This window comes from Hirundo rustica, chromosome Z (assembly GCF_015227805.2).
Source record: "Hirundo rustica isolate bHirRus1 chromosome Z, bHirRus1.pri.v3, whole genome shotgun sequence".
Classification (NCBI taxonomy): Eukaryota; Metazoa; Chordata; class Aves; order Passeriformes; family Hirundinidae; genus Hirundo; species Hirundo rustica.
In genome coordinates, this window is record NC_053488.1 from 35,265,981 (window position 1) to 35,289,296 (window position 23,316).

The 23,316-nt window shown below is 41.8% G+C and overlaps 1 protein-coding gene across 3 annotated transcripts in view; it reads right to left on the reverse strand.

Annotated features, from left to right (window-relative positions):
* Positions 1 to 22,127, reverse strand: part of TJP2 (tight junction protein 2) — a 60,612-nt gene extending 38,485 nt beyond the window's left edge. Inside the window, exons 1-2 of one of the 3 annotated variants that reach the window (XM_040089440.2) lie at positions 21,940 to 22,127; positions 10,057 to 10,177 (exon numbers count right to left, since the gene is read on the reverse strand). Coding sequence is in view for 1 of the 3 variants with exons in the window: in XM_040089438.2 (XP_039945372.1) it covers positions 2,307 to 2,369 (63 nt within the window). In the remaining 2 variants the exon portion in view is untranslated. Of the gene's footprint in view, positions 1 to 1,233; positions 1,401 to 2,306; positions 2,377 to 10,056; positions 10,178 to 21,939 lie in introns of those variants that run through there. The other 2 variants (XM_040089438.2, XM_040089442.2) reach the window with 2 other exon arrangements.
* Between the last annotated feature and the right edge of the window lie 1,189 nt (positions 22,128 to 23,316).

Below are 23,316 nucleotides of genomic sequence, written 5' to 3' on the forward strand. Positions count from 1 at the left end.
GATGCCTGAAGAGTTCATGAAGGCATCTCTCCTACTATTCAGTAAGATAGATGATGCTTTATTCTCACAGAGCATTGAGAACAATTGCATTTACATATTGTTTTCCACTGTACACTCCAGTTAAGATGCATTCAGAAGCATAAATTGGCCTGAAGGCTGGTACTTGCAGTGTTATGTCTTTCCTATCAGCACAGATCACACAAAGTTCTTGGAGAGTGCTTAATTTTCATGGTAAGAAATACATTCCAAATATGGCTTTAATAAATGAAGTGATTCTAAGTTCATTTGCAATTTTAACAGCCATGAATTACAAGCAGAATTCCTAGTACAGTTATAAATTTTATATTGTTTGCACAGCTTCATTAGAAAAAATAAAGAGGAAGCTAGAACTCATAGCCGGGGTATCTCTCCAGGTTCTTCACTCTTTTTTAAGAGACAATAATAATGAGCAAACTGGTGTCTTTATAAAAGAAGTGGAATTGTGGCCTTATTAGCAACTGTTAAGAAACATAACCACTGCAGTAGCTACACTGATCATGTCTCCCCCACTTAAGTCCAGCCCACATAAGAAACATGAACTTTCTTGCTCTCTCACACAACAGGCAGAGATCAGCCAAAACTCCCATTTTGCTGACAGAGAAGCTGGCATTGAATTCATAACCAGCACAGCCGACTTCCATACTACATGGACTCACAGTTGTGAACCAAAAATAAGTTTTAACCAAACCAATTAATTCTTAGTTCTTTACATGAATGGCAGGCTTTCAAATGGTTTGAAGAAATTACACTCAGTTGAGACCTGACAACCCACACTTTTTATCAAGCCAACAGAAACATTGCCATCAATTTCAAAAGGATTCCATCAATATTGATGAAACGGGCCGAAAATTGTTGCTATTTGAGACAAATGGAAGGAGACAGTCAACAGAGTCTGGCACTACATTTGTTTGAATACACTGTGAAAAGTCTTACTTCAGGAATCATTTCATGATGACTATAACTTCCTTTAAGTGAAGTATTTAAGCTATAGCCAAATGAAGTGTACGTCTGTAAATACAGGCTTTGTAACTCCTGCAGCTCAAACGTGCACAAGTCAGGCTTTCCACCCATCTCAGGACAACACAGGTAAACCTCATCCCCAGGAGACCACTGCAAGGCAACTCACCAGCACATAATTACGGCTGTTTCTATTTCTCTCACCAGAGACATCAGCAAATGATTACATCTACTTACCAAATGCGGTGGAGCAACAGTGTCAAATAGTCTGGGATCTGTGTCAAAGGGCTTACAAGAAGGATTAGAACAGATGAAACACTCAAATACAGGTGAGGACGAAGATAACAGAACAAGAAGAGTGGAGTTAAGTTACCCAGATCAACTGCACAACCTGTCGAGAAAAAACCCTAACCAAGCAAAACCATCAACAAACAAAAACCAAACCATCCAACCAAAAAATAACCCGAACACACAGAGTATGGAAATAATCACATAAAATAATCTGCACTGCAAGGATACTTAAGAGTACTAATTATTCTACAAACCACAAAGTATGAGGTGTAAATAAGTGTTTAGGGCTTCCATCCACATTTTAGCGGGTGTGGGGAAAGTGACTACAGATCAGTTCAGTTTTCTGCATGCCGGCATGCACCCCACACCACCCCTTCACTCCTGACAGATGCTGCCTACTACTCCATAGCCACATTCATTACTGCAGTTCATTACTGACAATCTTAAAAAAAAAAAAAAAAAAAACCCAAACAAACAAAAAAAACCGCCCACAAAACAACAACAACAACAACAAAAGAAACCGGGACCAGTGAGAGGGGGAAGCGGTTTTTCTTCATCAAACTTCTGAGTCTGTTCCTCCACAGAAACCGGGGTTATTTTCTATTAAAACATTGACCTACACGCCGACTACCAACCAGTATTTAAAATACAAAACTACGCGTCGCCTTTCTGGCGCCGCAGGAACCGGTCAGCGCTTTGGAGTACCGGCTCCCATTTAACTGGAAAAAACACGGCATTCCCACCGCCCTCGTTTCCAGCACAGTCTGCGCCAGCCCGCGCCGGTGGGAAGCGCGGAGCAAAGCCGCCGCCCGCATTAAGGGGCTCGGTCCTCCCCCCGGTAGGCGCGGCTGCTCCGCGGCCGCAGGCAAGTCCCGCGGGTCGGAAACAACCTGCCCGCCGGTGTCACCCGCGCTGCCCCGCCCGCCGCCCCCGCCCTCCCCTCGGAGCCCACGGCCGGGGCGCCGGTGGCTGAGCGCGGCAGCGGGAGGAGCGCCCAGGGTGGCGGGGATGCTACCGACCTGCTCCGCCCCCGCCGCGGGCTCCCGCGGGCCGCTCCCGGCGGAGCCCTGCGTCGCTCCCATAGTAACATCGCCGGGCCCGGCGCCCGCGGCCCCGGGGGCTGGCGGTGCGTCCCGGCAGCCTCGGGAATGCTGCTCCCGCCTCCGCCCCGCGAGGGAAGCGGCCGGGCCGCTGGCGAGGAGCTGCGGCGGAGCCCCGCGGGGGCGGCCGGAGCCTGGCAGGACAAAGCCGGCTCTGAGCAGCCCTCCACAGAGAGACTTTGTCCTGCCGGGGCCCGGCCGCCCCCGCCGCCAGCCAATCATGCCTGTAAACGCCCCGGGGAGGCGAAGAAACACTTCCATTCTCCCTGGGAAGAAAAGAATTGTTATTCCCCCTTTACAAAAATATTTCTTGTGTCCCTGCCCTTGGCAGCCGCCAGCAGCTGACGCCTGTCACAGGATAAACGGGAGCGATGGGGCCGGTGGCCCAAACTCGGGCAGCATTTCTGACACGAGGCTTCTGGACAGTATCCGCAGCCCTGTTCTGTCAAACAGACAGGCACCAGTCACATCCACCTTTTCTGACTGTGTTTTTAGGAGGACGTGGTTGTGAAAGCCCCCACACAGCCGACAGAGTCCTCACGTCCACAGCCGTGGTCAGATTTCCTTCCCACTACCTAACAGCCTTCCACATCAGTCTCGAAAGTCCACACCACTGATGTTAATTAAGAGGCCAAATTGCTTGCTTTGGGAGCTATAATTACATATTCTAAAAAAAAAAAAAAAGCACATTACTGAGTTAACTGTTCTCAAGAGCTTACGGAAATGAGTGGTCACTAAAAGCACTAAGGAAGAGAAGAGCACAAATTCAACCACATTATATTCAGAAATAAAGACTTCTTTCCCAAGTGCTGCTGTTTTCCTGGCTTTATGCTATTTTGGGTGGATGAGGCAATACTTGAATCAACTCTTGGAAGGAAGAAACTAAGAATGAGATCCAATTGTAAGGGAAAAACTTTCTTAAGCCAAAGTTAAAACAAAAAAAAAACAAAACCACAAAAGGCAAACTGCCCATTACTTTGTAGGGCCTACCCTCAAATTTGAAGAGAATAAGGGAAAAAAAAAAAAAAAAAAAAAAAAAAAAAGCAGCAGGGAATTATCTTTGATCTTCTTTCATGTTGTTCCTCCTCTTCGTTTTACAAGTGAGTGCTACCATACAATTTCTTTTGCAACACTAGCAGTTCAGTATATGGCTGAACTCAGGACCACTTGGAAAACTGAAGCACAGGGGGCCATGTTCTTTACACGCATGGAATCCTGTGATAGCCTCTGTCATCAAGAATTTGTCCATGAGATACAGCATGGCAAGGCAAAACAGCTATCCGTCTCCACACCAGTGCTCACCTCTGCAAACTGGAGGCAACTTTCCAAAGAGCACTGTTTGGCAACATCAGCATAGAATGTTAAATCACAGCATTAGCAGAGAAATCCACCGTCCGGCACTTGCTGAAATGACTTGACACAATGAAAACAACATGATTTTGCTGCAGACAAATACACAGTTTTAGATGCAAGAACAACATTTGTTTTAAGCTGGATGGCAACATACTTCTTGAAAAGAAGCACTTGTCAGACATGAGGTGGGACAGGAAAAGGAGAAGCCACCAGACCTCTTGACTGTCATCTCTTAACACATACACAAAGTTCGTGGTGGCATAAAATAGAGCACTAGCTTCCTGAAGCTGCTTCCTTCCACACAGGTTCTGGCAAAAGATGAAGAGCTACCACGTGATTCCCCCACTAGACCCAGCTTCTTGGGGAGAGCCGGCAGTGCCAGTCAGAGCAATCTAAGGATCTCCCTATCCTGTCCAAGGCCAAGAAGGATTATTTGTTGCTCCGAACAAAAGCTGTGACTTGACTCAGTGTCTCCTTTTGGCATCTTCTCTGACTTCATCAGAGCCACAAGGTGTTATCACTAACAGAGGCTATACTTCCCTGAGCTGTAGGGTACAAGCAGGGTTAACACACTAAGCTAGCCTGAGGTAAGTGTAACACAGATGCAGGAACTGACCACAGTTACACAAGCCAGACAGGGTGGTTTTCAATCTCTTACCACAAAATACCATCTGGGAAGGGCCTATCAGTTTGTCTCTATCTAGTTTCCTGCAATAACAGATGGAAAATAATCCATGTGGGCTTATCAAAATATGTTCATCCATAGAATTTCTCACTTTTAAGAGCAAAATATACATATCCTTTCCCGCTTTCTTATTTTTTTTGCTCAAACTAAACAGCTACACTGCCACAATGGGCACATAAATCATCCCATACCAGGCCTGCAACTGTGAGCCCTAAGTGGCCTCTAGCACTCATGCTCACTATAGAGCTTGGCCAAATGCCCAGATGCTCATAGTGATGGCATGGACTGATGTAAGAAACAGTGTAGTTACAATTGCCAGGTTTCTTATCCTGCAATTCAGCTACCTAGAACAAACTTTCAGGCCTGCTCTTTGACCAAGATGTCCTCCCAAGACGGATGTGCAGGAAGGGCCTGTGAAAGAAAGATGCTACCAGCTAAGCAGCAAATGGAAGGATACCAGTGCAAACAGTGGTGAGAGTTGCGTGAACTCCTCCAGCACCTGACTCCTGTGGTAGGAAAAGGGGGAGCAGGTTCTCAAAAGCATCCAATTCACCTAACAGCTGTTCCATGGGAGGACAGCATCCCCATTCTCTTCCCTTGTGAGCCAAACAAAACCAAACCTCTAACCTGCAACTCAAGCATGTTGTTTACCATTAGGTATAACCTCTCCTGTCTCATCTTCTCTGAAACACCACAAGCCCTCCCCACCCACCCCCCCTATCCCCAGTGTGGATACAGAATACCTATAAACTAGACAAAACTCACTCGGGACAGCAACACAAGCAGCAAAGGGGCAGGAGCCCTAGACAAATGGTCTGATGTGTCTGCACAGGTCCCTGAGCACCCTGAGTGTTTAGAGGCATGACTGCATGCACATTTCAATAATCGGTCTTCCTTCAAAATGGGAGGTGCAGGTCCAGTTGTAGTCAGTCCTGCAATGGATACTGCATCATGAAGAGTAAAGGCTGGGTATCAGCACCACATCAAAATTACATGAACTGGGCTGCACATTTGCAGCTCTGTTCTCTGCAGTATTTAGGACCAGCTATTCTGCATGTGCAATAACTCTACAAAGCAGCATCATCTGCAGGGAATCTCATGAAATTTTAAAATTTTAAAATTAACCTCAATAGAAAGATTATTGGTATTAACTTTATGAAAAACATGCAAATAACAGTAAACACATTTCCCATTAAGAATTTCAGTTTAAGTAACCAAGGGAGACATTGTTTGCCTACAATCAGGTTGAATCTATGGTCTGTGTAAGCACTAGTTCAGAGAGATCACTTGCTGTAGCCTGAGTCATGCAAAACCTAGGACATATGCCATAAATTATCTAATGCCACTGTGAATGAGGCAGTTGTGCCACTTCCAGCATCCACAGAGGGAACACCCATTTAACGCTACACTAGAGGACGAAGATTTAAAACAAGCAGCTGCTCTCAGTTACCCTAGCCAACCGAGTAAGGCTATTCTGTAACTTGCCTACAGCAACCATGTTGTGATTCAGGTTCTCTCTGCCTCCTCTCCACCATCAAGTCTTTTAACCTGTCCGTATGACAATCAATTATTTTTCTGTTTCTTTAAATATTAAAGTTCAACACTTGGTAGTGATGCTAAACAGCATGGCACAAAGGCAACCTCCTTAAGGAGCTGGGAGCTGATTTCAGAAAGAGATACTGGGAATGTAGGCTGCTAGTCCAGTTGTGAAACTATCTGAACAGAGATGTCAGCTTTGCTCTTGTTTTTAAGCAAGTGTGCATGATCCTGTCATGAGAGACACTGTACAAGTTTCTAAAAATACCATGCTGTCAAACAGCCTTTCCCCCTTCCCTTCCAGGCAATCTCTTTAGACTGCCATTTGTCATCAGCCTGCAAAATCACACAAATCAGTCAGCCCAGTCCTACTTAAATGATTCATAAATCCAATTACGTCTGCTTCTTTATATAGTAAGCTGGGCCCTAACAGATTCAACCTCCAGGATTAGAGGTTGTGTAGGTAGCTGACCTCTGACTCTCAGGAACTCCATACATATGGTTCAAACATGCAGCTCTACACTGGGGTTGTCACATATATGGCACAGTAATCCTAATCTCTGTTTTGGGGGGACTGGAGAAGAGACACCTTGCATACTATCTTAACACTTGCTACCATGTGTAGAAGTGAGTCCAACAGAGGGTCACGAAGATGGTGGGAGCTGAAGCACTGGCCCTGCAAGAGGAGGCTGTGGCAGCTGGGTTTGTTCAGCTTGGAGGAAGGATGGATTCAGGACACTCAGTAGCAGCCCACTGGTACTGACAGGAAGCAATGAGGCCAGGTTCTTGGCAGTAGTGCAAGGTGGATAAGAGAATGGGCCAAAGTTCAAACAAGACATGTTCAGCTGTACATAAAGGGAAAAAAAAATTCCCCATGAGGACAGACAAACTGTGGACCCACTGCAGAGAAGTTGTATGGTCTTTGTCCAAGGAGGTTTTCAAACCCAACTGGGTAAAGGCCCAAGCAACTTGTTTCTTATCTCACAGAAGACCCTGTTTGGGGCACGAAGTTGCACAAGGAACCTCTTGAGATCCCTTTCCACCTGAATAATCCTATCATTCTGGAGTTACTGCATGACTCAAGTGCCAGCTTAAAGCAGAATGATGCAATTATTATCCTGCCCCTTGTCTCCTTCCAAAGTACAGCTTGTGATTATGCAACAAAGATTTTGGTTTGCAGCTGCTGGGTCTGGTCTGTTGGCTGTCTCTGATCTAGTGTAAGGATGAACAGCTATACACACTTTCCAAATCTCAAAGCAGGAATATTAAGGCTGTTTTTTTAGAAAGCATAGATGTCCCAGGAAGAAACACAGAGCCCAACATACACATCCCACACTTTGTACATATTTTTTATGGGGTAAACAACAGGATCAAATCCTCTGTCACTTATGAGGCCACCTATTTTGATGTTTTCAAGAGGAGAATATTTTAAATTTTTTTAAACCTAGACAGAGATTTACTGAGACACATCAGACTGCTAAAAATTTTAAAATGTAGATAATTATTTAGAGCAAGAGGCAGCACTATTCTAAGACAATCATAAACTCAATTTCAAGTTCACAAAAAAAAGAAAAGAAACATGCACACTGTTACAAGCTGAACAACTTGGAACAGCACTGGACACTAACACTACGAAATACAGTAATAACTATATTTATGTTATGTAATGTAATGTATATTTTCCTCAATGTCTTGGACAGTCACCAGTTCTACTAGATCTCATACATTACAAGTTTGTTCTGCTTTAGACCAGAAGACTATTTGTTTTGTTTGTTGCTGCTTTATTTTTGCAAAGAATATGGCAATTAGAAAACATAGATGTATAGCATATTCATAGGATAAATAAAACAGCATAAGAATATGCAGAGATGTTTGGTAACAGTTAATAAAAACTACAGTTGTGAGAAAAAGAAATACAGTCTATTTGTTCTAAACACATTTTCATTTGAGCATTTTTTTAAAATTACATTGCAGTTCCTTGAAAATTACTCTAGTAAAGCAAGCATATGAAATAGTTTGACCTACCGCTAGAGAGCAAAACAGGGTCTTAACAGTGACTCTGCTTGAACACACACACACCCTACCCCCTCCCTCCTCTACAGCCTACACAAATTGAAACAACTTTCAAGTGCATAAGCACTTCAATCTCTACTACTTTAAGAAGGTACAAAAACTACTACCATTATTCTAAAGAATGAAATAACAACATAGTTTAAACAAATCCAAAACGCACAAGTGTGTACTGTTTTTCTCCCCAAACACCATACAAAATGCGTATCAATATTTGAAAGGAAATCTCTTCCCCAGCCCCAAGTTTTTCATTTTAAACAGCAGGCACGTTCTGCTTGAACATTCATTTTGCTTACATCTCATTTCCTTTCTCTCTTCTCTGTGTTTCTTGACTACGCCTGGGAAGGCTGTGAAACAATTCTCGGCTTTTAGCTATTTATCTGCCTTTCCCCACTAGAAGTCAAGCTCTACAACATCAAAGCTTTACCATGGTAATCAACTGTTATGGCTCAAATTAATTAAGACAACACAATAAAGAAAACAAAGATCCCACTCTCATGGAGATCATTGTGCTTATTAAAAAGAAGCAAAATAATATGCAGATTACACAAGATGTAACATACAAAAAGATGTGTTACTTTTTTTCCTGGTATAGGGGTTAACTTGAAAAACAAAACTCTGGACAGCAGTTCTTCAGCCAAGTTAGTTCTTTAGAGCACGAACACTAAGCTCTGCCTCTCCCCATCCTATTTATACTGGCAAACCTCCTGCTGACAGGCGTATTAAGAAACAAAGCAGTTCTGCAGCCTGATCCAGAAACAGCAAGGTCCCAGCTAGGGTACTAATGCCCACTTTTGGGTGATGTTTTTCACAAATGACTAAAGTGAGCTGGCAAGACTCCAAAAGAGAACAGCAAGAACAATCAGGGAGAAAGCAGATGGACACAGCCATACCAGCCATTCACTTGCCACTTCCACAACTCCTAGAATCCCACAAACAAAGCAGCTTGATGTACCTTCTGAACCATCTTGACCTTGCTGATAAATGATTCTGGAGCTTCTTTTGCTAAATGTTGGGCTCGCAACTGTCCACATTCCCTGATATAAAGTTTGCATACCCTACCACTGAAAGTTTTTGTTTTGAGGAAGATGTGAGAGGCTGCTCAAGACCTCAGCAGAGACATTCTTGCCCAGCTAAATTTCACTGATATTCTCATATCAAGTTTTCCCTCACTCACAGAAAATTAAACAGAGAAGTAGCTTTGGTTAAGTATGTCACAAATTAGAAAGTCAGGACACCAGATACGCACATTTTAAAGTAAATTAATAAAGCAGTAATAGCTATTAATCTCAAAAATGAAAGTGAATTATAGTTTTGCAAAACATCAGCATAAAAAACCTTCTCCTCTCTTAAAATCATCATCTGTTAATGACTTAAAAAAACAAGCTAAGCATGTTCAATCAACACATAAACTAAGGATGCATTTTATTATCCTTCTGGAAGCGCTTGAGAAAAGGTTTCAAAAGCAAGGTCAATACGCCAAAAGGATTATATTTACCTTAATGATGTACTGTAAGAAAATATGCAGCAAAACAACTCTCCCTGTGTGTGGCTATTCTGTTTCCCAGGACTGACTGAGTCGCTAAGCAACTCCCATGAATATTACCCTTTGTGCTTAAGGTAATTTATTTATCCCCAAGTTGCTGGTAAATATTTATATTTGCTGAAGACATCATCATAGATTACCTCCATTCTTTACCAATGTTTAGCTTACAGATGAACTAGTACAGGCCTGTGCATTATTATTTGCATAACTTTAGCAGAATATTGACTTCACTGCAGAAACCTCTCCTCTTCTGGAGGCCTGTTGTACATCATCAAGTTCTCAGCAAATGTGCATGCAATAATTTTCAATTCTTAAGAATTCAAAAGAATTAGTTTTCATTTCATATTATTCTACTAAGTGCAGTATCTTGAAACCTTATAAAAACACAGCTGAAAGAATATACATCTTAGCTAGCACATGAGAACAATACATCATTTTAAACTAATGGCTGGGTGTAACTGATGCAACTTGACTAATACCTTGGGAGGAATGACGATCTTTGAGTGCCGTTGTCTGCTTGCTGTGCGATGCTTTGGGCTCGATGGACAGCTGTGCTCCCAGTCCCACTCACAAGGAGATGGCAGTGCAGTCGTTTGCTCCCTGAAAAACAAAGTTTCATTTAAGTCATGTATAACCACAAGAGTGTTTGTGAAGCCTGGAACACTGAGGTTCTAAAGACAAAGAGGAGATAAAATATATTTCCCTGCTGAGTTTTGACATGCTTTAGCTTCCCTGGCAATCAAGTGGAAATAGTGCTTGAAACAAAGGAGATACTCAGCAATATTTACACACAAGCCTGCAAGCAAAGCAATCAATGCATTTTTGCCAATGAAACGGCATTGACAGGAAGCATACTTATAGTTACTTTGTTGCACTGGTCCTCTGCACAAACCAGCTGGCATTTTGTTTTGATTTAGTTGCGGTCTGATTGCTTAGCTCGCACAAGACTGTTCACCGGAAAACTAGTAACAGCATTATATCTTGAGCATAGCCTCAGCAAGAACAATCGGATACATGCGCTCCAATGACATCAGATGGTAACTTAAAAACTTCAGTTGCCAAATGATAGAAAGAAAACAATTCCCAGTGTAATCTTCTATCGTCCTTCCCCTGCTCAACAGGCTTTAGGCTCTTGGGCACAAGTAGCATGTTAGCTTCCATTCAGCATACCTGTCACAGACCCCCCCTTCTCCCTGACCCTTTGTCTAGTCTTTGATTACCCCTGGTAGGAAAAGAGAAAGTGAATGGTTTCACTAAGATACAGAAGGAACTTTTGACAGAAATAGAAACACAAGCCCAGGGTTAGGGTTCAGTGGTGGCTTTTGTTTTTAAAAGAAAACCAACATGCTACTCAGTAATTTTAATTCTTGTCTCAAAAACATCTTTCCGTCTTCAAAGAAGGATATGGCCAGACTTCCCTAGAAAAGTGTATTAGTTATTCTAGCAGGTTTGAGTTTGTTTGCCTGTTTCTGCTTTGCCCCCACCCCCTGCAATGTACAGATGTTTTTCATTATCGTTAAAAGAGTCCATTAGCAATTTCTAGATAGCTTGAGAGATGCTGAAGAGATACTAAAAGAATTCTGTAGAACCTCCCCAACTGTCTAAAAGTCTGGCCCGAGTTTCTATGTGTCTTGTGTGTGACACCCACTTTTTCCTGAGTGCAAATATAATGAAGTCACAGGTTCAAAAAAGCAAAACTAAAATTTCTAAAATATTTAAAAAGTACATTTTGTTTCAGGTTAACTTTTTAAAACATGCAACAATGCAAGTACCTGCCAGACATCACACCTAGAAACTAGAAGGTTATTTTCTCCTTTCTCCCCATACTCTTCCAGCATAAAAGCACCTTTCTAAAAGTAAAATACAGCTTAAATCAAGGCATGATTTGAGAAGTTGCAGAACAAAAAAAAAAAAAAAAAAAAAAAAAAAAAAAAAAAAAAAAAAAAAAAAAAAAAGCTTAATATGACTTTATATGGCCATCAAAGAGCAGCACAAGCTATACCATGCATTCAAAACAAACTTCAGCCTTATTGTTCTAGGCTGTGCACAAAATATGACTCTGGAGGCTGCACACACATCACACAAGCAAGATAAACCTAACTACCATCGCTGCCATCATTCTTGCTTTGTCAAACTTCATAAAAATCATTCACAGAAACCACATCACTATTCCAAGGCAGCAGAAAAACTTAAATTTGTAATGTCTTTGATATGAAAATACAAATGAATACCTTAGCAAAATAATGTAACTGCCTTTCCTTCTTTCATTTGCACAGTACTCTGGGTTTTGAAGCAGAATTCTTACAACTTTTAAACTGGCTCTGGACCTAGCATCACAGTCAAATGCTTTTTTATTTTAAGAGATGTTTAAGAAAAGTAAAGTGATTAATTATGCACCTGAATTTGTGCAGTGAGAAGCTGACAAATGAGGACCTCTATACTTTTACTTATTAGGTTTTGTAAAGTGTCTTGTTAGGTTAGAATTTTTTCCTATACACACACACACCTGCACTTTTATAACATTTTATTTTTACAAAGAATGTGACAGGGTACCTCGGGAAGTGTCATGATAAGCTGATCTTAGCAAAGTGCATTATTTATGTGTTTATTCCAGTCATATAGAATAAGTAGTAAGCAGCTACAAAAACAACAGTGCTTTTTTTATCAACTTGGTTTATTTTGACACAATTGTTAGTTATCAACCTTTTGTTCCCTGAAAGTTTTAATAAAAACAGAAAAGGGATCCCTATTACAGTCCAATGACAACAGCTGTTCTGCTTTTCTGAAATGGTTGGAATGACAAATACAAATATAATCCAAATACATCTTAACCAGTTTGAAATTCCAAGTGTGTGCAACAATCACATTAACTAAACCTCTCCCTGAAAGCAAGGAGACATCTGAATAAGAACACTGGAAATGAAAACAATTTTTAACAGTGTATTTTGTATTTTGATACTGACTAATACTCAGATGAAAGACAAATAGTCACAGTTACAAAAGAAATAGAAATTACAGTTAATAAGTTTCATTTTTAGAGGGTCTGACTCAAGCTGTGTCTCTGGCCAGACTACTACTACTACTACTACTCAAAAACAAAGAAGACTTCTACAAGAATATATCACTGCTTTCCAACACAGCTTCTCAAAATGGCAGGAGAAATCAGGTACTACTTTATCAACATATAAAGAGCAGCTGAAAAAAATCTAAGAGATTTGTATGTACATAATTTATATGGAACAATTTAAATTAGAAGGAAGTCACAGTTCAGCACACTCCACTGTCCTGACTCCAAATAGACCGCACTGAGAATCCCTCTTAATGGGCAAGTTTTTAACGAAAAGCCCTACAAATACTCATTAATGTGACATTGGAAATTTAGGACCAACTTGAAGAACACTTGTGTTAATAAAAATGTGCAAACCCATTTTCATCAGAGTACTTTCTAGACTAGTTTTTGGGGTTCAGGTGATAGATCTGGAAGATAAAAATAAATCATATGGTACTTAGTAATTTATTTGCTTTTACTGTTGCTACCACCATTAAAAAAAGTGCATTTGTAGAAAAATTACAAGATAAATTTGAATTTAGTTATAGTTAAACAGCCACAATTATAATGCAAGTTTTTCTTTGAAGTCTTGCTTACAGAGAAGTATTCCAAACCAATAGAAACCTACTAATTTGTCTTGGACAAGAGCTTCTCATATTTTGCACCCCTCTGCAATGTCTGAAACAAGGTCACAACATTCTGTTGTATTACAAAAATATGAGAGACCAAAAGGACTGTGAAGACACCCATCCATCCGTTCTACTCATACAGGGGCAGGTGAGAGAGAATGACAACTCCATTTTCCATGCAATATATGTTTTTGGTGGAAACAGTTATATACACAAAGATTTTTCTGAAGCCTAATACTCAAGTTGTGTGGTACAAGAAAATACTCTGGATTATTTAAAAAAAAAATCTGGAAAACCCTCTTTTAAGGAAACAGTATTCCTAACTATGATGAAGTCCTGTTTCTAAGCAGAGAAGTAAAGTTGCCTGCACAGACAAGAGTAGTTTTCCTTTTCTCATTTTAGAAACTGCTTCTCTGATAGATAAAATATGCATATTTTTAAACGAGGTAAGGGGAAACACACACATACATCAGGTTAGTAGCAAGCAAAAATTACAGAATAGCCATTTCATTTCTGTTAAGTATAAGGTGCTTATTCTTTCTGTTCTTCAGCAAACTCCTCATTTAGAAATAACACACTTTCCTAGTTATTCCTCTAGCCAAGGACAGGTAGTACACAGAAATCTCTAATGAAACCATTAAGTTCAACCACAACTAGTGAAGATACAGATCTCAGAAGGTACAAAAAAGATTACCTCTTTTATGAACAGGTAATTCTCCTCTTTCTGATAACAGAAAATGCATGATTCAAGGTGAGCACAATTTTTCCCATAGTTACTCACTGATTGCTTTTTAACACTTACCCTGGATGTTGCCACAGATTTGCATGTCTACCCTCAGGAAGCAATTCCCTCTTGTTAAGGGGAGTAATACCTATTGCTGCTTCTAAAATAGTTATGTATTTCTTGTACCGCATCCTGCCTTTCTCAAGAGTTCCACCACACTAAGTTATCATCCAAACGCAGATGCTGCAAGTCATGCCTCTTCACTGATTTGAAATGCTGCTTTTTAAAACAGGCTGCAAATTTGAAGCATAAAAATAATGCTTTTTTCCCCCTCTCCCAGGCTTGGATAGTTAGTAGAAGAGCGAGAGAAACCAAAGAAAAACTCCTACCAGATTCCCCAGAAACGTCACTGTTACATAATTTGATCTTTGAATAAGACACTAATGAAAATGATTGAAGAGACAATCACAGTTCTAAGCCTGGCCGGATAATGCACACTCTCCAATTGACTAATCCTTTGCTAAATCTCTGCTGTCTATAATCTTTCAACTGCTAATGGAGCACTAGGTAACTTCTTTATCAATTCCATCCAGGGAATAAAAGGAGATCTGCACAGAAACTTGAGACCGTTTTAGACAGTGACAGACAAAAATAGCTTTTCTCACCAGAAAGCACCAGAGCACCAGAAAGCTCTCTATGTTACAAGTGTCAAAAGGGATTTAGCTGATCTACTCAGAAAAGACATGGAGAAATACACTTCCTTACGTGGCTTGTACAGAATTAAGAAAGATAGAGACTCCCATTACGATACCTACTAGTCCTTCAAATGTGCCTCACATGATGCCAGAAGCCACATCCCACATCAGAATTGGTCTAGCCATGAGGTAACTGCATGCCAAAGACCTCGGGTATGAACTACAAAGGTGGAGACAGATGCACGTGTTGAAAGACGTAACGGTGACATTTCGGAAACACTGCAGTAATGTCAATTGTAATATTCAGAGAGATGTACTTGATTGCAAAACTAATCAAGGAAATGTTGATATAATGCTTCTTAGATAGTAAGAAATGAATGCTTATATATGTGTGTGTATATAGAGGTACGCATAGTTACATATATAAATATTACGTACTTATGCAGTAATAGATATAAAAACATAGGAAGAAGAGATGTGACAGGAAGACTGAGCCTGAAACCACGACTCCCTCTGTAAACTGTACATATTGCCCATTCCCTAGTGTTATTAGGCATGTGTGTATTTCTATTGGAGTGATATATTGCATGTTTCTTATTTAGAAACCAAGATGATTTCTTGTGCTGTAAAATATTTAGCTCTTAACAACAAGATTTGTATAACTATTTCCAGATCCTACATTACTTAAAATCCTTCATTAGCCATATTTGATATTTAATATTCAATCACATTTGTAGGGCATGTTTGCACATGCACACACTGAACTATTTCAAGTAATTACTAGACAGCAATCCATGTGACTGATCTTAGAGGAGCGAAATAAAATCAAGCATCTTTTAGATTCAGGAAATATCACTGCAATTATCAGAGGAAAAAAAATTCATCTACATAGCTGCACGTTGATAAGGAGTATGCAGGCTGAAATGTATGTTTTAAGAAAAATAATTCATATATTAAAACCACATGAATTAAATTAAGCAAAAAAAATTACTTCTTGTGTCCAAAAAAAATCACTTAACAACAACTTTAAACATCTGTATACAAAGCATTAAGAAGCTTAGGAAAGTACACTAGTACTAGAAGCCTGCAAGGACAGCTAACGTCATTAAGCTCATATGCATCCTGACTTCTGATAGCTTTGGTAGCTCTCATAAAGGCTGTACTGAGAAAGAAGAGAAAATAAAATAAGTGAGCAGTTTTTGACAATTCCAGTACTTAAGGATCTTCTGACTGTAGAAGTCCATGACAGTTCAATTTTACTCAAAAGCAGAAATATTTTTATAAAATCCAGTCTTCCCTCAAAGATGGTTTCATTAACAAATTCAGTATTACCACACTTTCTCCTATGAAGTTTTGGTATTTCTTTCTATCCACTTTCTCCCTTAACACTTCTTTAACGCTAAACTTTTCCCTTAAAGATCTAATAAATAGTTCTTTAAAAAACTTTCCCACAGTAGTTTTCAAAGCCAGTCCTAAGCAAAGTCTAAAAAGCATTAAGTGCAGCTCTGGTTGATCTTTTGTCTCTTCCAGCAAAGCATATTAATTCTGACTAGAAAAGGAGCCTCATGACTAGTGTTGTACACAGGGAAGCCAAGCCCACACAATAAGCACAAGTCTCTCCCAAGTACTGCTTTCGGTTAAAAAGGGCGTGAAACCTCCAGGTATCTAGAGGGAGAAAGACTGACTCACAGTTTATCAACTTCCTGCAACTTTATTTAGAAACAAATTCAAAGCTGCTAGTACATGTATTGTTAGTGAAGGATGACTATAGAGCAAACAAGAAATCTAAAACCTACCCCTTCCTCCATTGTTTCCTGCTGGAGAATTATCATCCACTCCACTCTCTTTTTCTTTTTTTTTTTTTTTTGTCTTTGTATTTTTTCAGGAAGAACAGAAACCAAGTTTTATTAGAAAGAAATAGCGCAATTTTCCTAACTGAGAACACACAAGTAATGCCTCGGAAAGTACAATGTATTTCTGAGAACAGGGAAAGAATGACAGCTTTTTTCTTCATTGAAGAAACACTTAGGAGATCAAAGCAAAAACTTTCTTTTGCTCTAATCCTCAACAGATGAAAACAGTCATACACCCTTAATTAGATGTAAAGCATACTTCTTGTAAGCTGATGGCAGAGGCAGGATCATGTCTTCAGTCACTTCAGACCCAACTAAAAATCTGTCATTGCCCAATGCAGCAACAAATTACTTTCCATCTTGTGAAAAACACAAAATCCTGTTATTTCTCGTCTTTTAACAAAAATCTGTGTAACAGCTACAGATCAAAGAATTCTCTAATTACGAGAGCAAAGAAACAAGCATCTCTTCCTACATGTTTTTGCTCAAGTGATAAGAATAACTGTGAGAGTCGATTGTTAACATCCAGAACACACAAGTGTTTTGTTTGTGCCACAACCAGCACAATATGTAAAGCCTGATCTGTTAAAAAAATCTTAAGCTGGAGGAGCATCAAGGATCAGACTGGGAGCGTGGGAGGTGGGAATGAAAAGTGAGGAGAAGAACCTGGAAATTTGTTTCTCATACCTTCATGGATTGCAGTTGCTTTTGGCCCCTCCTTAGAGATCGTCCCTTCCCTTAACAGTCCATCTGTTCCTGGAGATTCTCAGAATCAGCTTATACAAAGTTGTGCTAAGGAGGCTAGAGACACCACTAGTCAAATCTGCTGGCTATTAAGCAGAGCTAGATGATGAAGCAGATGTTAGAATAGAGAGTGCAAGCCGGTCTACAGACAGCTTGCTGTTAAGAGTGACTTGCGGGAGAGATTTATGGGTTTTCTCTAAAGCCTTAAAAAACCCAACCAAAAATTAATGAGGCAAGTCAAATAACACACAGCTTGAACCAACATGTGAAATCTTGGTTATGATGAGTGCTCAGTTTATCAATACCATACTAATTAAAAAATTAGTTTGGTACAATAGAGTTACAACAACACAATTCATTTGGGAGAGGTATCATTGAGCCAGTCTTAGGCTCAGTTTATCTGAACTCATGCCTAACTCCATGAAAACGTACTCAAATCTAAGGAAACATCCTAAACCTGACACTTCACAAGCATATAAACCACACCCCAGACAACTGTGCATCTTTAAGAAGTAAGAAGAAATTTCTCAAAAGCAGTTCTGGATTGCTGGTACAAAACAAAAGCAGAGACAAAAGCATGAAAAGAGAGCAGGCACTGGAAAAAAACCCAAAACAATAGGGCTTTATATTTTGCCTTGCACACTTCTTATTGACCCTACTCCTGTATCAGGCAGTATTTTTGTCTGTCGTTTTCACCTTATTCATGTGAAAAGAGAGCACTAAGGAGTTTCGTTTTCTTCCTAGATTAGCAGCCATGGTTATCTTGAAATTCTGGGACTCAGATGCACAGCGACAATGCTGACCTAAATTCAGGAAGACTTGGGTAGCTCATGTTTCCTAAAAACAAAGCCTGCAGCTGATGAATACGAACCAAGGCAGATGCTGTACCAGATATCAAACCAAAGCTCCCACAGCTCACTCTGTTATTACTAAGCTTGGATCATAAGCATCCTAAATACATTCACAAATGCAAGGGCCATCTTACACTGAACAGAAAGGAGTTGACACAGTCTGCATTTTCATTTGAAATAAAAAACTACAATATCACCTAATGACATGCACTTTCAAAAACCAATCAGCTTAAAAAGAAAAACAAAACCAAAAAACCTAAACAATCCCAATAACAAGCCAACTAAAACCCAACCCAAACATTAATGGTTTAAGGTGTTAAATGACCCAAGTATCCTTTGCTGCTGCATCAAGCTGTTTAATTACAATGCCGCGGTTAATACCTGTTTTAATGATGTAATATTTAAGTAAAAATAACCTCATCTCTCTAGAGTTGAATGCTGGTATGTCTGGTAGAAAAACCCAAAACAAAAAACAAAACCAAAACCAAAACAAAACACAAAAACCCCCACCAAACCCAAAAAACACACAAACCAAAGCAAAACAATGAAAAAGACACTGAACCCCCAAAAATAACAACAAAAGGAACCCCAAACAAACCAAACTAATAAAAAACCCCACAAATAATAAACAAACAGAAAACCCTCCCAAACCCCAAACAAAAATATCCACATAATTGCAGCAGGTCCTTAATCATAATTTACCCACTCAGAAAAAACAAACAAACAAACAAAAAAAACCTTTCTGAAGTGGGACCAGGATAAACGAAGTACTGGTAAAAGATGATTAAAGAGCAACAGAAGGCTTCAAAGACTCTGGCAACAAGCAGTAAGCAAAGTTTTCAAGGGAGCAGACTTAGGTATCCAACATAGTGCTGTTCCTTCTGAGGAAGAGGATAGGTTTAGATAATCGAGAAAAGCATCCCATGGTTGAACAGCTCTATTTTGATGATGTAAGTTTTCAATGCATTTAGAGCACTTGGTCGTGGGACTGAGACTGAACCTTTGACTCTGAAAGATGACACGCACTGGTGCGTATATGCCAGCACAGTCCTGCAAAACCAGTCATCCACGTCACTGCTCCAATCTTTGTAGGTAACACACCATTTGCAAACATTCTTCACTATGGCTCATATATTAGAAGACTCATATATTAGAAGACAAAATTATTCTTCATATATTAGAAGACAAAATTATGCCTTATATACTTACTGCCATAAATATTTGTTTTACAGATTATCTCATTTTTGAGAAGTCTTCCAAAGTTCACAGAAATCCACTGCAATTTGGGATTAAGATCCACAGCCTTTCTACAGCTGATGCCAAAGATCAACTGGCAAATTAAAAATAAATAAATAAATAAATAAATAATCCCAGCAATTATGATTTTCATAGTTATTTGAAAATCTCTAACCTCACAGAACTGTAGCTGTTCTAACATGTAAGTGCTCTGTTGTTCCCCCTGTCATTAAGAATGATCAATTTCAAGACTACTACAATAGGATGAAACTGATGCAGCCACAGTATGACAGAAGTTACACCGTCCCTGAGTACATAAATACTGTTATTTCAACAATTACAAGTGAACAGTCTTGTACACAAGATTTCCTTTACCCTACAAGGAAGTTCTAGAGAAAGACAAGATTGGTAACTATTAAAACACACACATAAACGCTATCACCCAGATTTGCTCTAACTTAAATACAGCTTTGAAGTACTCCTGGAATATTAGGCTATTCCCCAGCTGAGATTACTCTGGTCCAAGCGCTTTCTAATACTTTTAAGCATATAGGTTTTATAAAGGTACGGCACATCCTATTTTGTGAACCATGCCGCTACCTAAACATTATTTTAATCACTAAGTAAGAGCTGTTCATCAGGAAAAGGGGGAATTAAGCAATCAAAAAAGTATCATACACTTAATTACTTTGATGCTTCATTCTGAAGAGGTCTATTTAGATTACAGTTCATGCAAAGTGTTTGGGTCACTCCAACTCTGCTGCCTAATTCCCAACACCTGCCTTTAGTCTCAGAAGAATCTAGTGCAGCGGCAGTAAGCACCTCAGCAGTTACAGTGATACAGGGCAATAGCAAAACACAATTAGATATAAGTTCTCCAGTCCACAGTGACATCTTTTTATAAAGGGGGAGAAGTCACTGCCGCTACTTAAAACCAATGTTTAGGGCCTACGATGTTTACATGTAACAGTCCAGAAGCAATTACAACAGTAAACGCACCTAAAAGTCAAATACATGCAGAAAACTTCCTCAGAAGCCTGATGACAGCCCTCATAATCCTCATAATAATTTTATACTAAGTGTAAATCTTACTGACTGTGTCTAAGTGGCACACACACGCTTACTAAATTCAAAACATTTCAAAGTCTCTTAAAGCAGCCTGATGATCTCAAAATTAGTATTAATTCACACAAGCAAACCTCCTATGCTTTCCAGTACATGATTGCCATGTTAGGACTTCATGTAACTTGGTAAGTATCACTGTTTGAAAGAGCTGATAGTTAAAGCCTTAGACGACAAATACTTGACAAACGAAAGAAAGTTTTGCACATACTAGTTTCTCTTTTGTTTTCCCTCAACTATAGCTGAATCACAGTTCTCAACTTAAAAAAAAAAAAAAAAAAAACTTCGCAGAACAAAAGAAAAGGTAAGCTATTTTGTTGCAAATGATGCGACCTTGATAATTACAGCTAAAGGTTAAAACAAAGCAGACATTTGCAGCCTCTGCTGGAGCACAGCTGTGGGGCCAAGAGCCCTTGAGTATCACCTAAACTGTGGGAACCGACGCAATTTTATAAACTGAAGATAGGGAGCAGATAATTCAGATATTCTCTCTGTTTCAAGTGAATAACTACTAGAAAGCAATATTGGAAGCATGAAAGTTTTCTGATTTGCTATATGACTCTTACACGAGTATGTTCAAACAGCATGTACTTTCTCATGCTGGAAAAAAATACGCAAACAGGTTTCGAGTACGGGGTAATTAAGGGCAGAGTTGTCTACTAAAGCAAGTGCATATCACTGGTAGGTCAACCTTGGCACTTCAGGATGAAAATCTAATGTACCTGGGCTCCAGCACCGCAAACACGGCCCATGCCAAGGCACTTTAACAGGGTAATTAAAACATTTGTCTTCTGGAACTGCCTGTTCTTTGTTTTACAGTTCCCTGTTAACTTGAAACTTCCCCTGACCCAGTTAGCCAAAGCCCAAGGCACGGCTGGAATCCACTCGGGATGTGCCAACATAAAGATTTCAGGAATTCTCTGTGCAACAAAGGCAGCCCAAGCCCCCGACAGCGGGGGCGTGCGTTGGCCGGGGGACCCGCCCCCGCGGAATAACCCGGGTAAACAAACACCCCGACTCGCCCGTGACATCTCTCCCACTTTCCACGTAGTATCGCACTCTCCCGGAAAAGTACTTATCACGGAAAAAGTCACCGAGAGTCGCTTAATCCCGTTAAGAGAAAAGCTGATCCCGGCCGATCCGGGCTATTCGCGCCGCCCAGGTGCGCGGCGGGCGAGGGACCGGCCTGGGAAGCCCAGGGGGCTCGGTGGGTCCAGCTCCCGCCGGCAAAGGCGGCAAAGTGCGCCCGAGGAGCGCAGGCGAGGGGCCGATAAAACCCGAAGCACACAAAGGAACGTGAAGGAGAAGCCGGGCAGCTCGCGGCCGCAGCGCGGCCCCCGGGGCGGGGAACAGAGGCACCGACCGCGGGGGAACAGGAGGTGCCGGGGAGCACCGCACCTGCCCGGCGGGAGGGAAGCGACGGAGAGCGCGGGCTCGGACATCCCGCGGGGATACTCGCCTGCTCGCGGAGGGCGTCTGGCAGCAGGAGCAGACGTCCCAGAGGCGCCCTGGCGCTGGGACTGAGCCTTGCCCTGCCGTCCCGGAGCGGGCAGCGACAAGGGCGTCGAGTCCGAGTGCGGGGCCGAGGCTGGGACTGGGACCGATGCTGGGGCTGGGTCCGGGTCCGCTGTGGCCGCTCCCGCCGAGTCGGGCAATTTCCTGCGGGGCGCGGGCGGGGGCGGCGCGGCCACGCTGGGGCGGGCTCCCGCCGCAGGTGCCGGCCTCGCCCCCAGGTGGAGAGGAGAGGGGAAGGATGGGGAGGGCAGCGAACGACAGAGGAGGGGCAGTGGCGGCCGGACGGGGCGGGCAGCGCACCCCCTCCTTAGGCGCGCCCCCCACCTGCGGCTGCCGCCCCTCCAGGCCAGGGGTGCCTTCGCCCGGCTCCCCCGGGCCACGCCCGCACACACCAACACCCGCGGCGGCGGCAGGGGAACAGGAAATACCGGTCGCAGCTCGGTGCTCCACGCCGCTGAGTCACCGCGGCAAGGCTGCCCCGCCCCTCCGCTTTTCTCTGCCTGTCCCGTCGCGCGGCAGGGGACCGTGGCTCTGTCCCCCGGCTCTGGTCCCCGGCTCTGCCCGAGGCACCCCGCGCCAAGAGCGCACCTCCGGGTGGGCACGGCCGAGCCTTGTCGCCGCTGGCAGGGAGCACCGTCGCCCAGCTCAGCGCTTGGGCGTGTTTTCCGTTTACATCAGTGTTTTGTTTGGAACCCGGGATCGTTGCCCATCTGAACCTTTCTAACGGGAAGACCTCTGAGACAGCCTTTAACACCACAGCGCAGTGTTCCACGTACGCCTTAATCTGCTTCTCCCTGCCCTTTATCACAGAATAGCTGCGGCCGCTTTACTGACAGCCCGGGAGATTTCTGTTCACACACTCACTCTCAGCTGAAAGACACAAGATTAGCAGAAGGCAGAGTAGCTCCATTTCCAGGCCGGAACACCCCACGTCACTCTGCAAGTCTTCTATTAGTGTTCCCGAAACTGTAACATACCATGAAAGAAATACACTCCAGGCTGGCATTCCACAGGTATCAGCTTTCGGCATCACTGCTGTCCTGCAGCCGGGATGAGAAAAGGCAAGGCAAAACAGTCCTGGCTAGATTCTTTGGAGTCATATTTCTTTTGCATTGTAAAGCACTAAATGTCACTAGGAATTCCTTATCTGGAGTCTTAACTGGTGGCCAGTTAAACCCCTGGAAAGCCCCTCTAAAATTAAACAGCACACTCCCACCCGTATCAGGCCTGCGGAACAAACTACTTAGTTTTCTGGTCTGTTGCTAGTTTGAGGTGAGAAATATACCAGATTCTCACAGCATTTCTAATTCAGATAAATTTC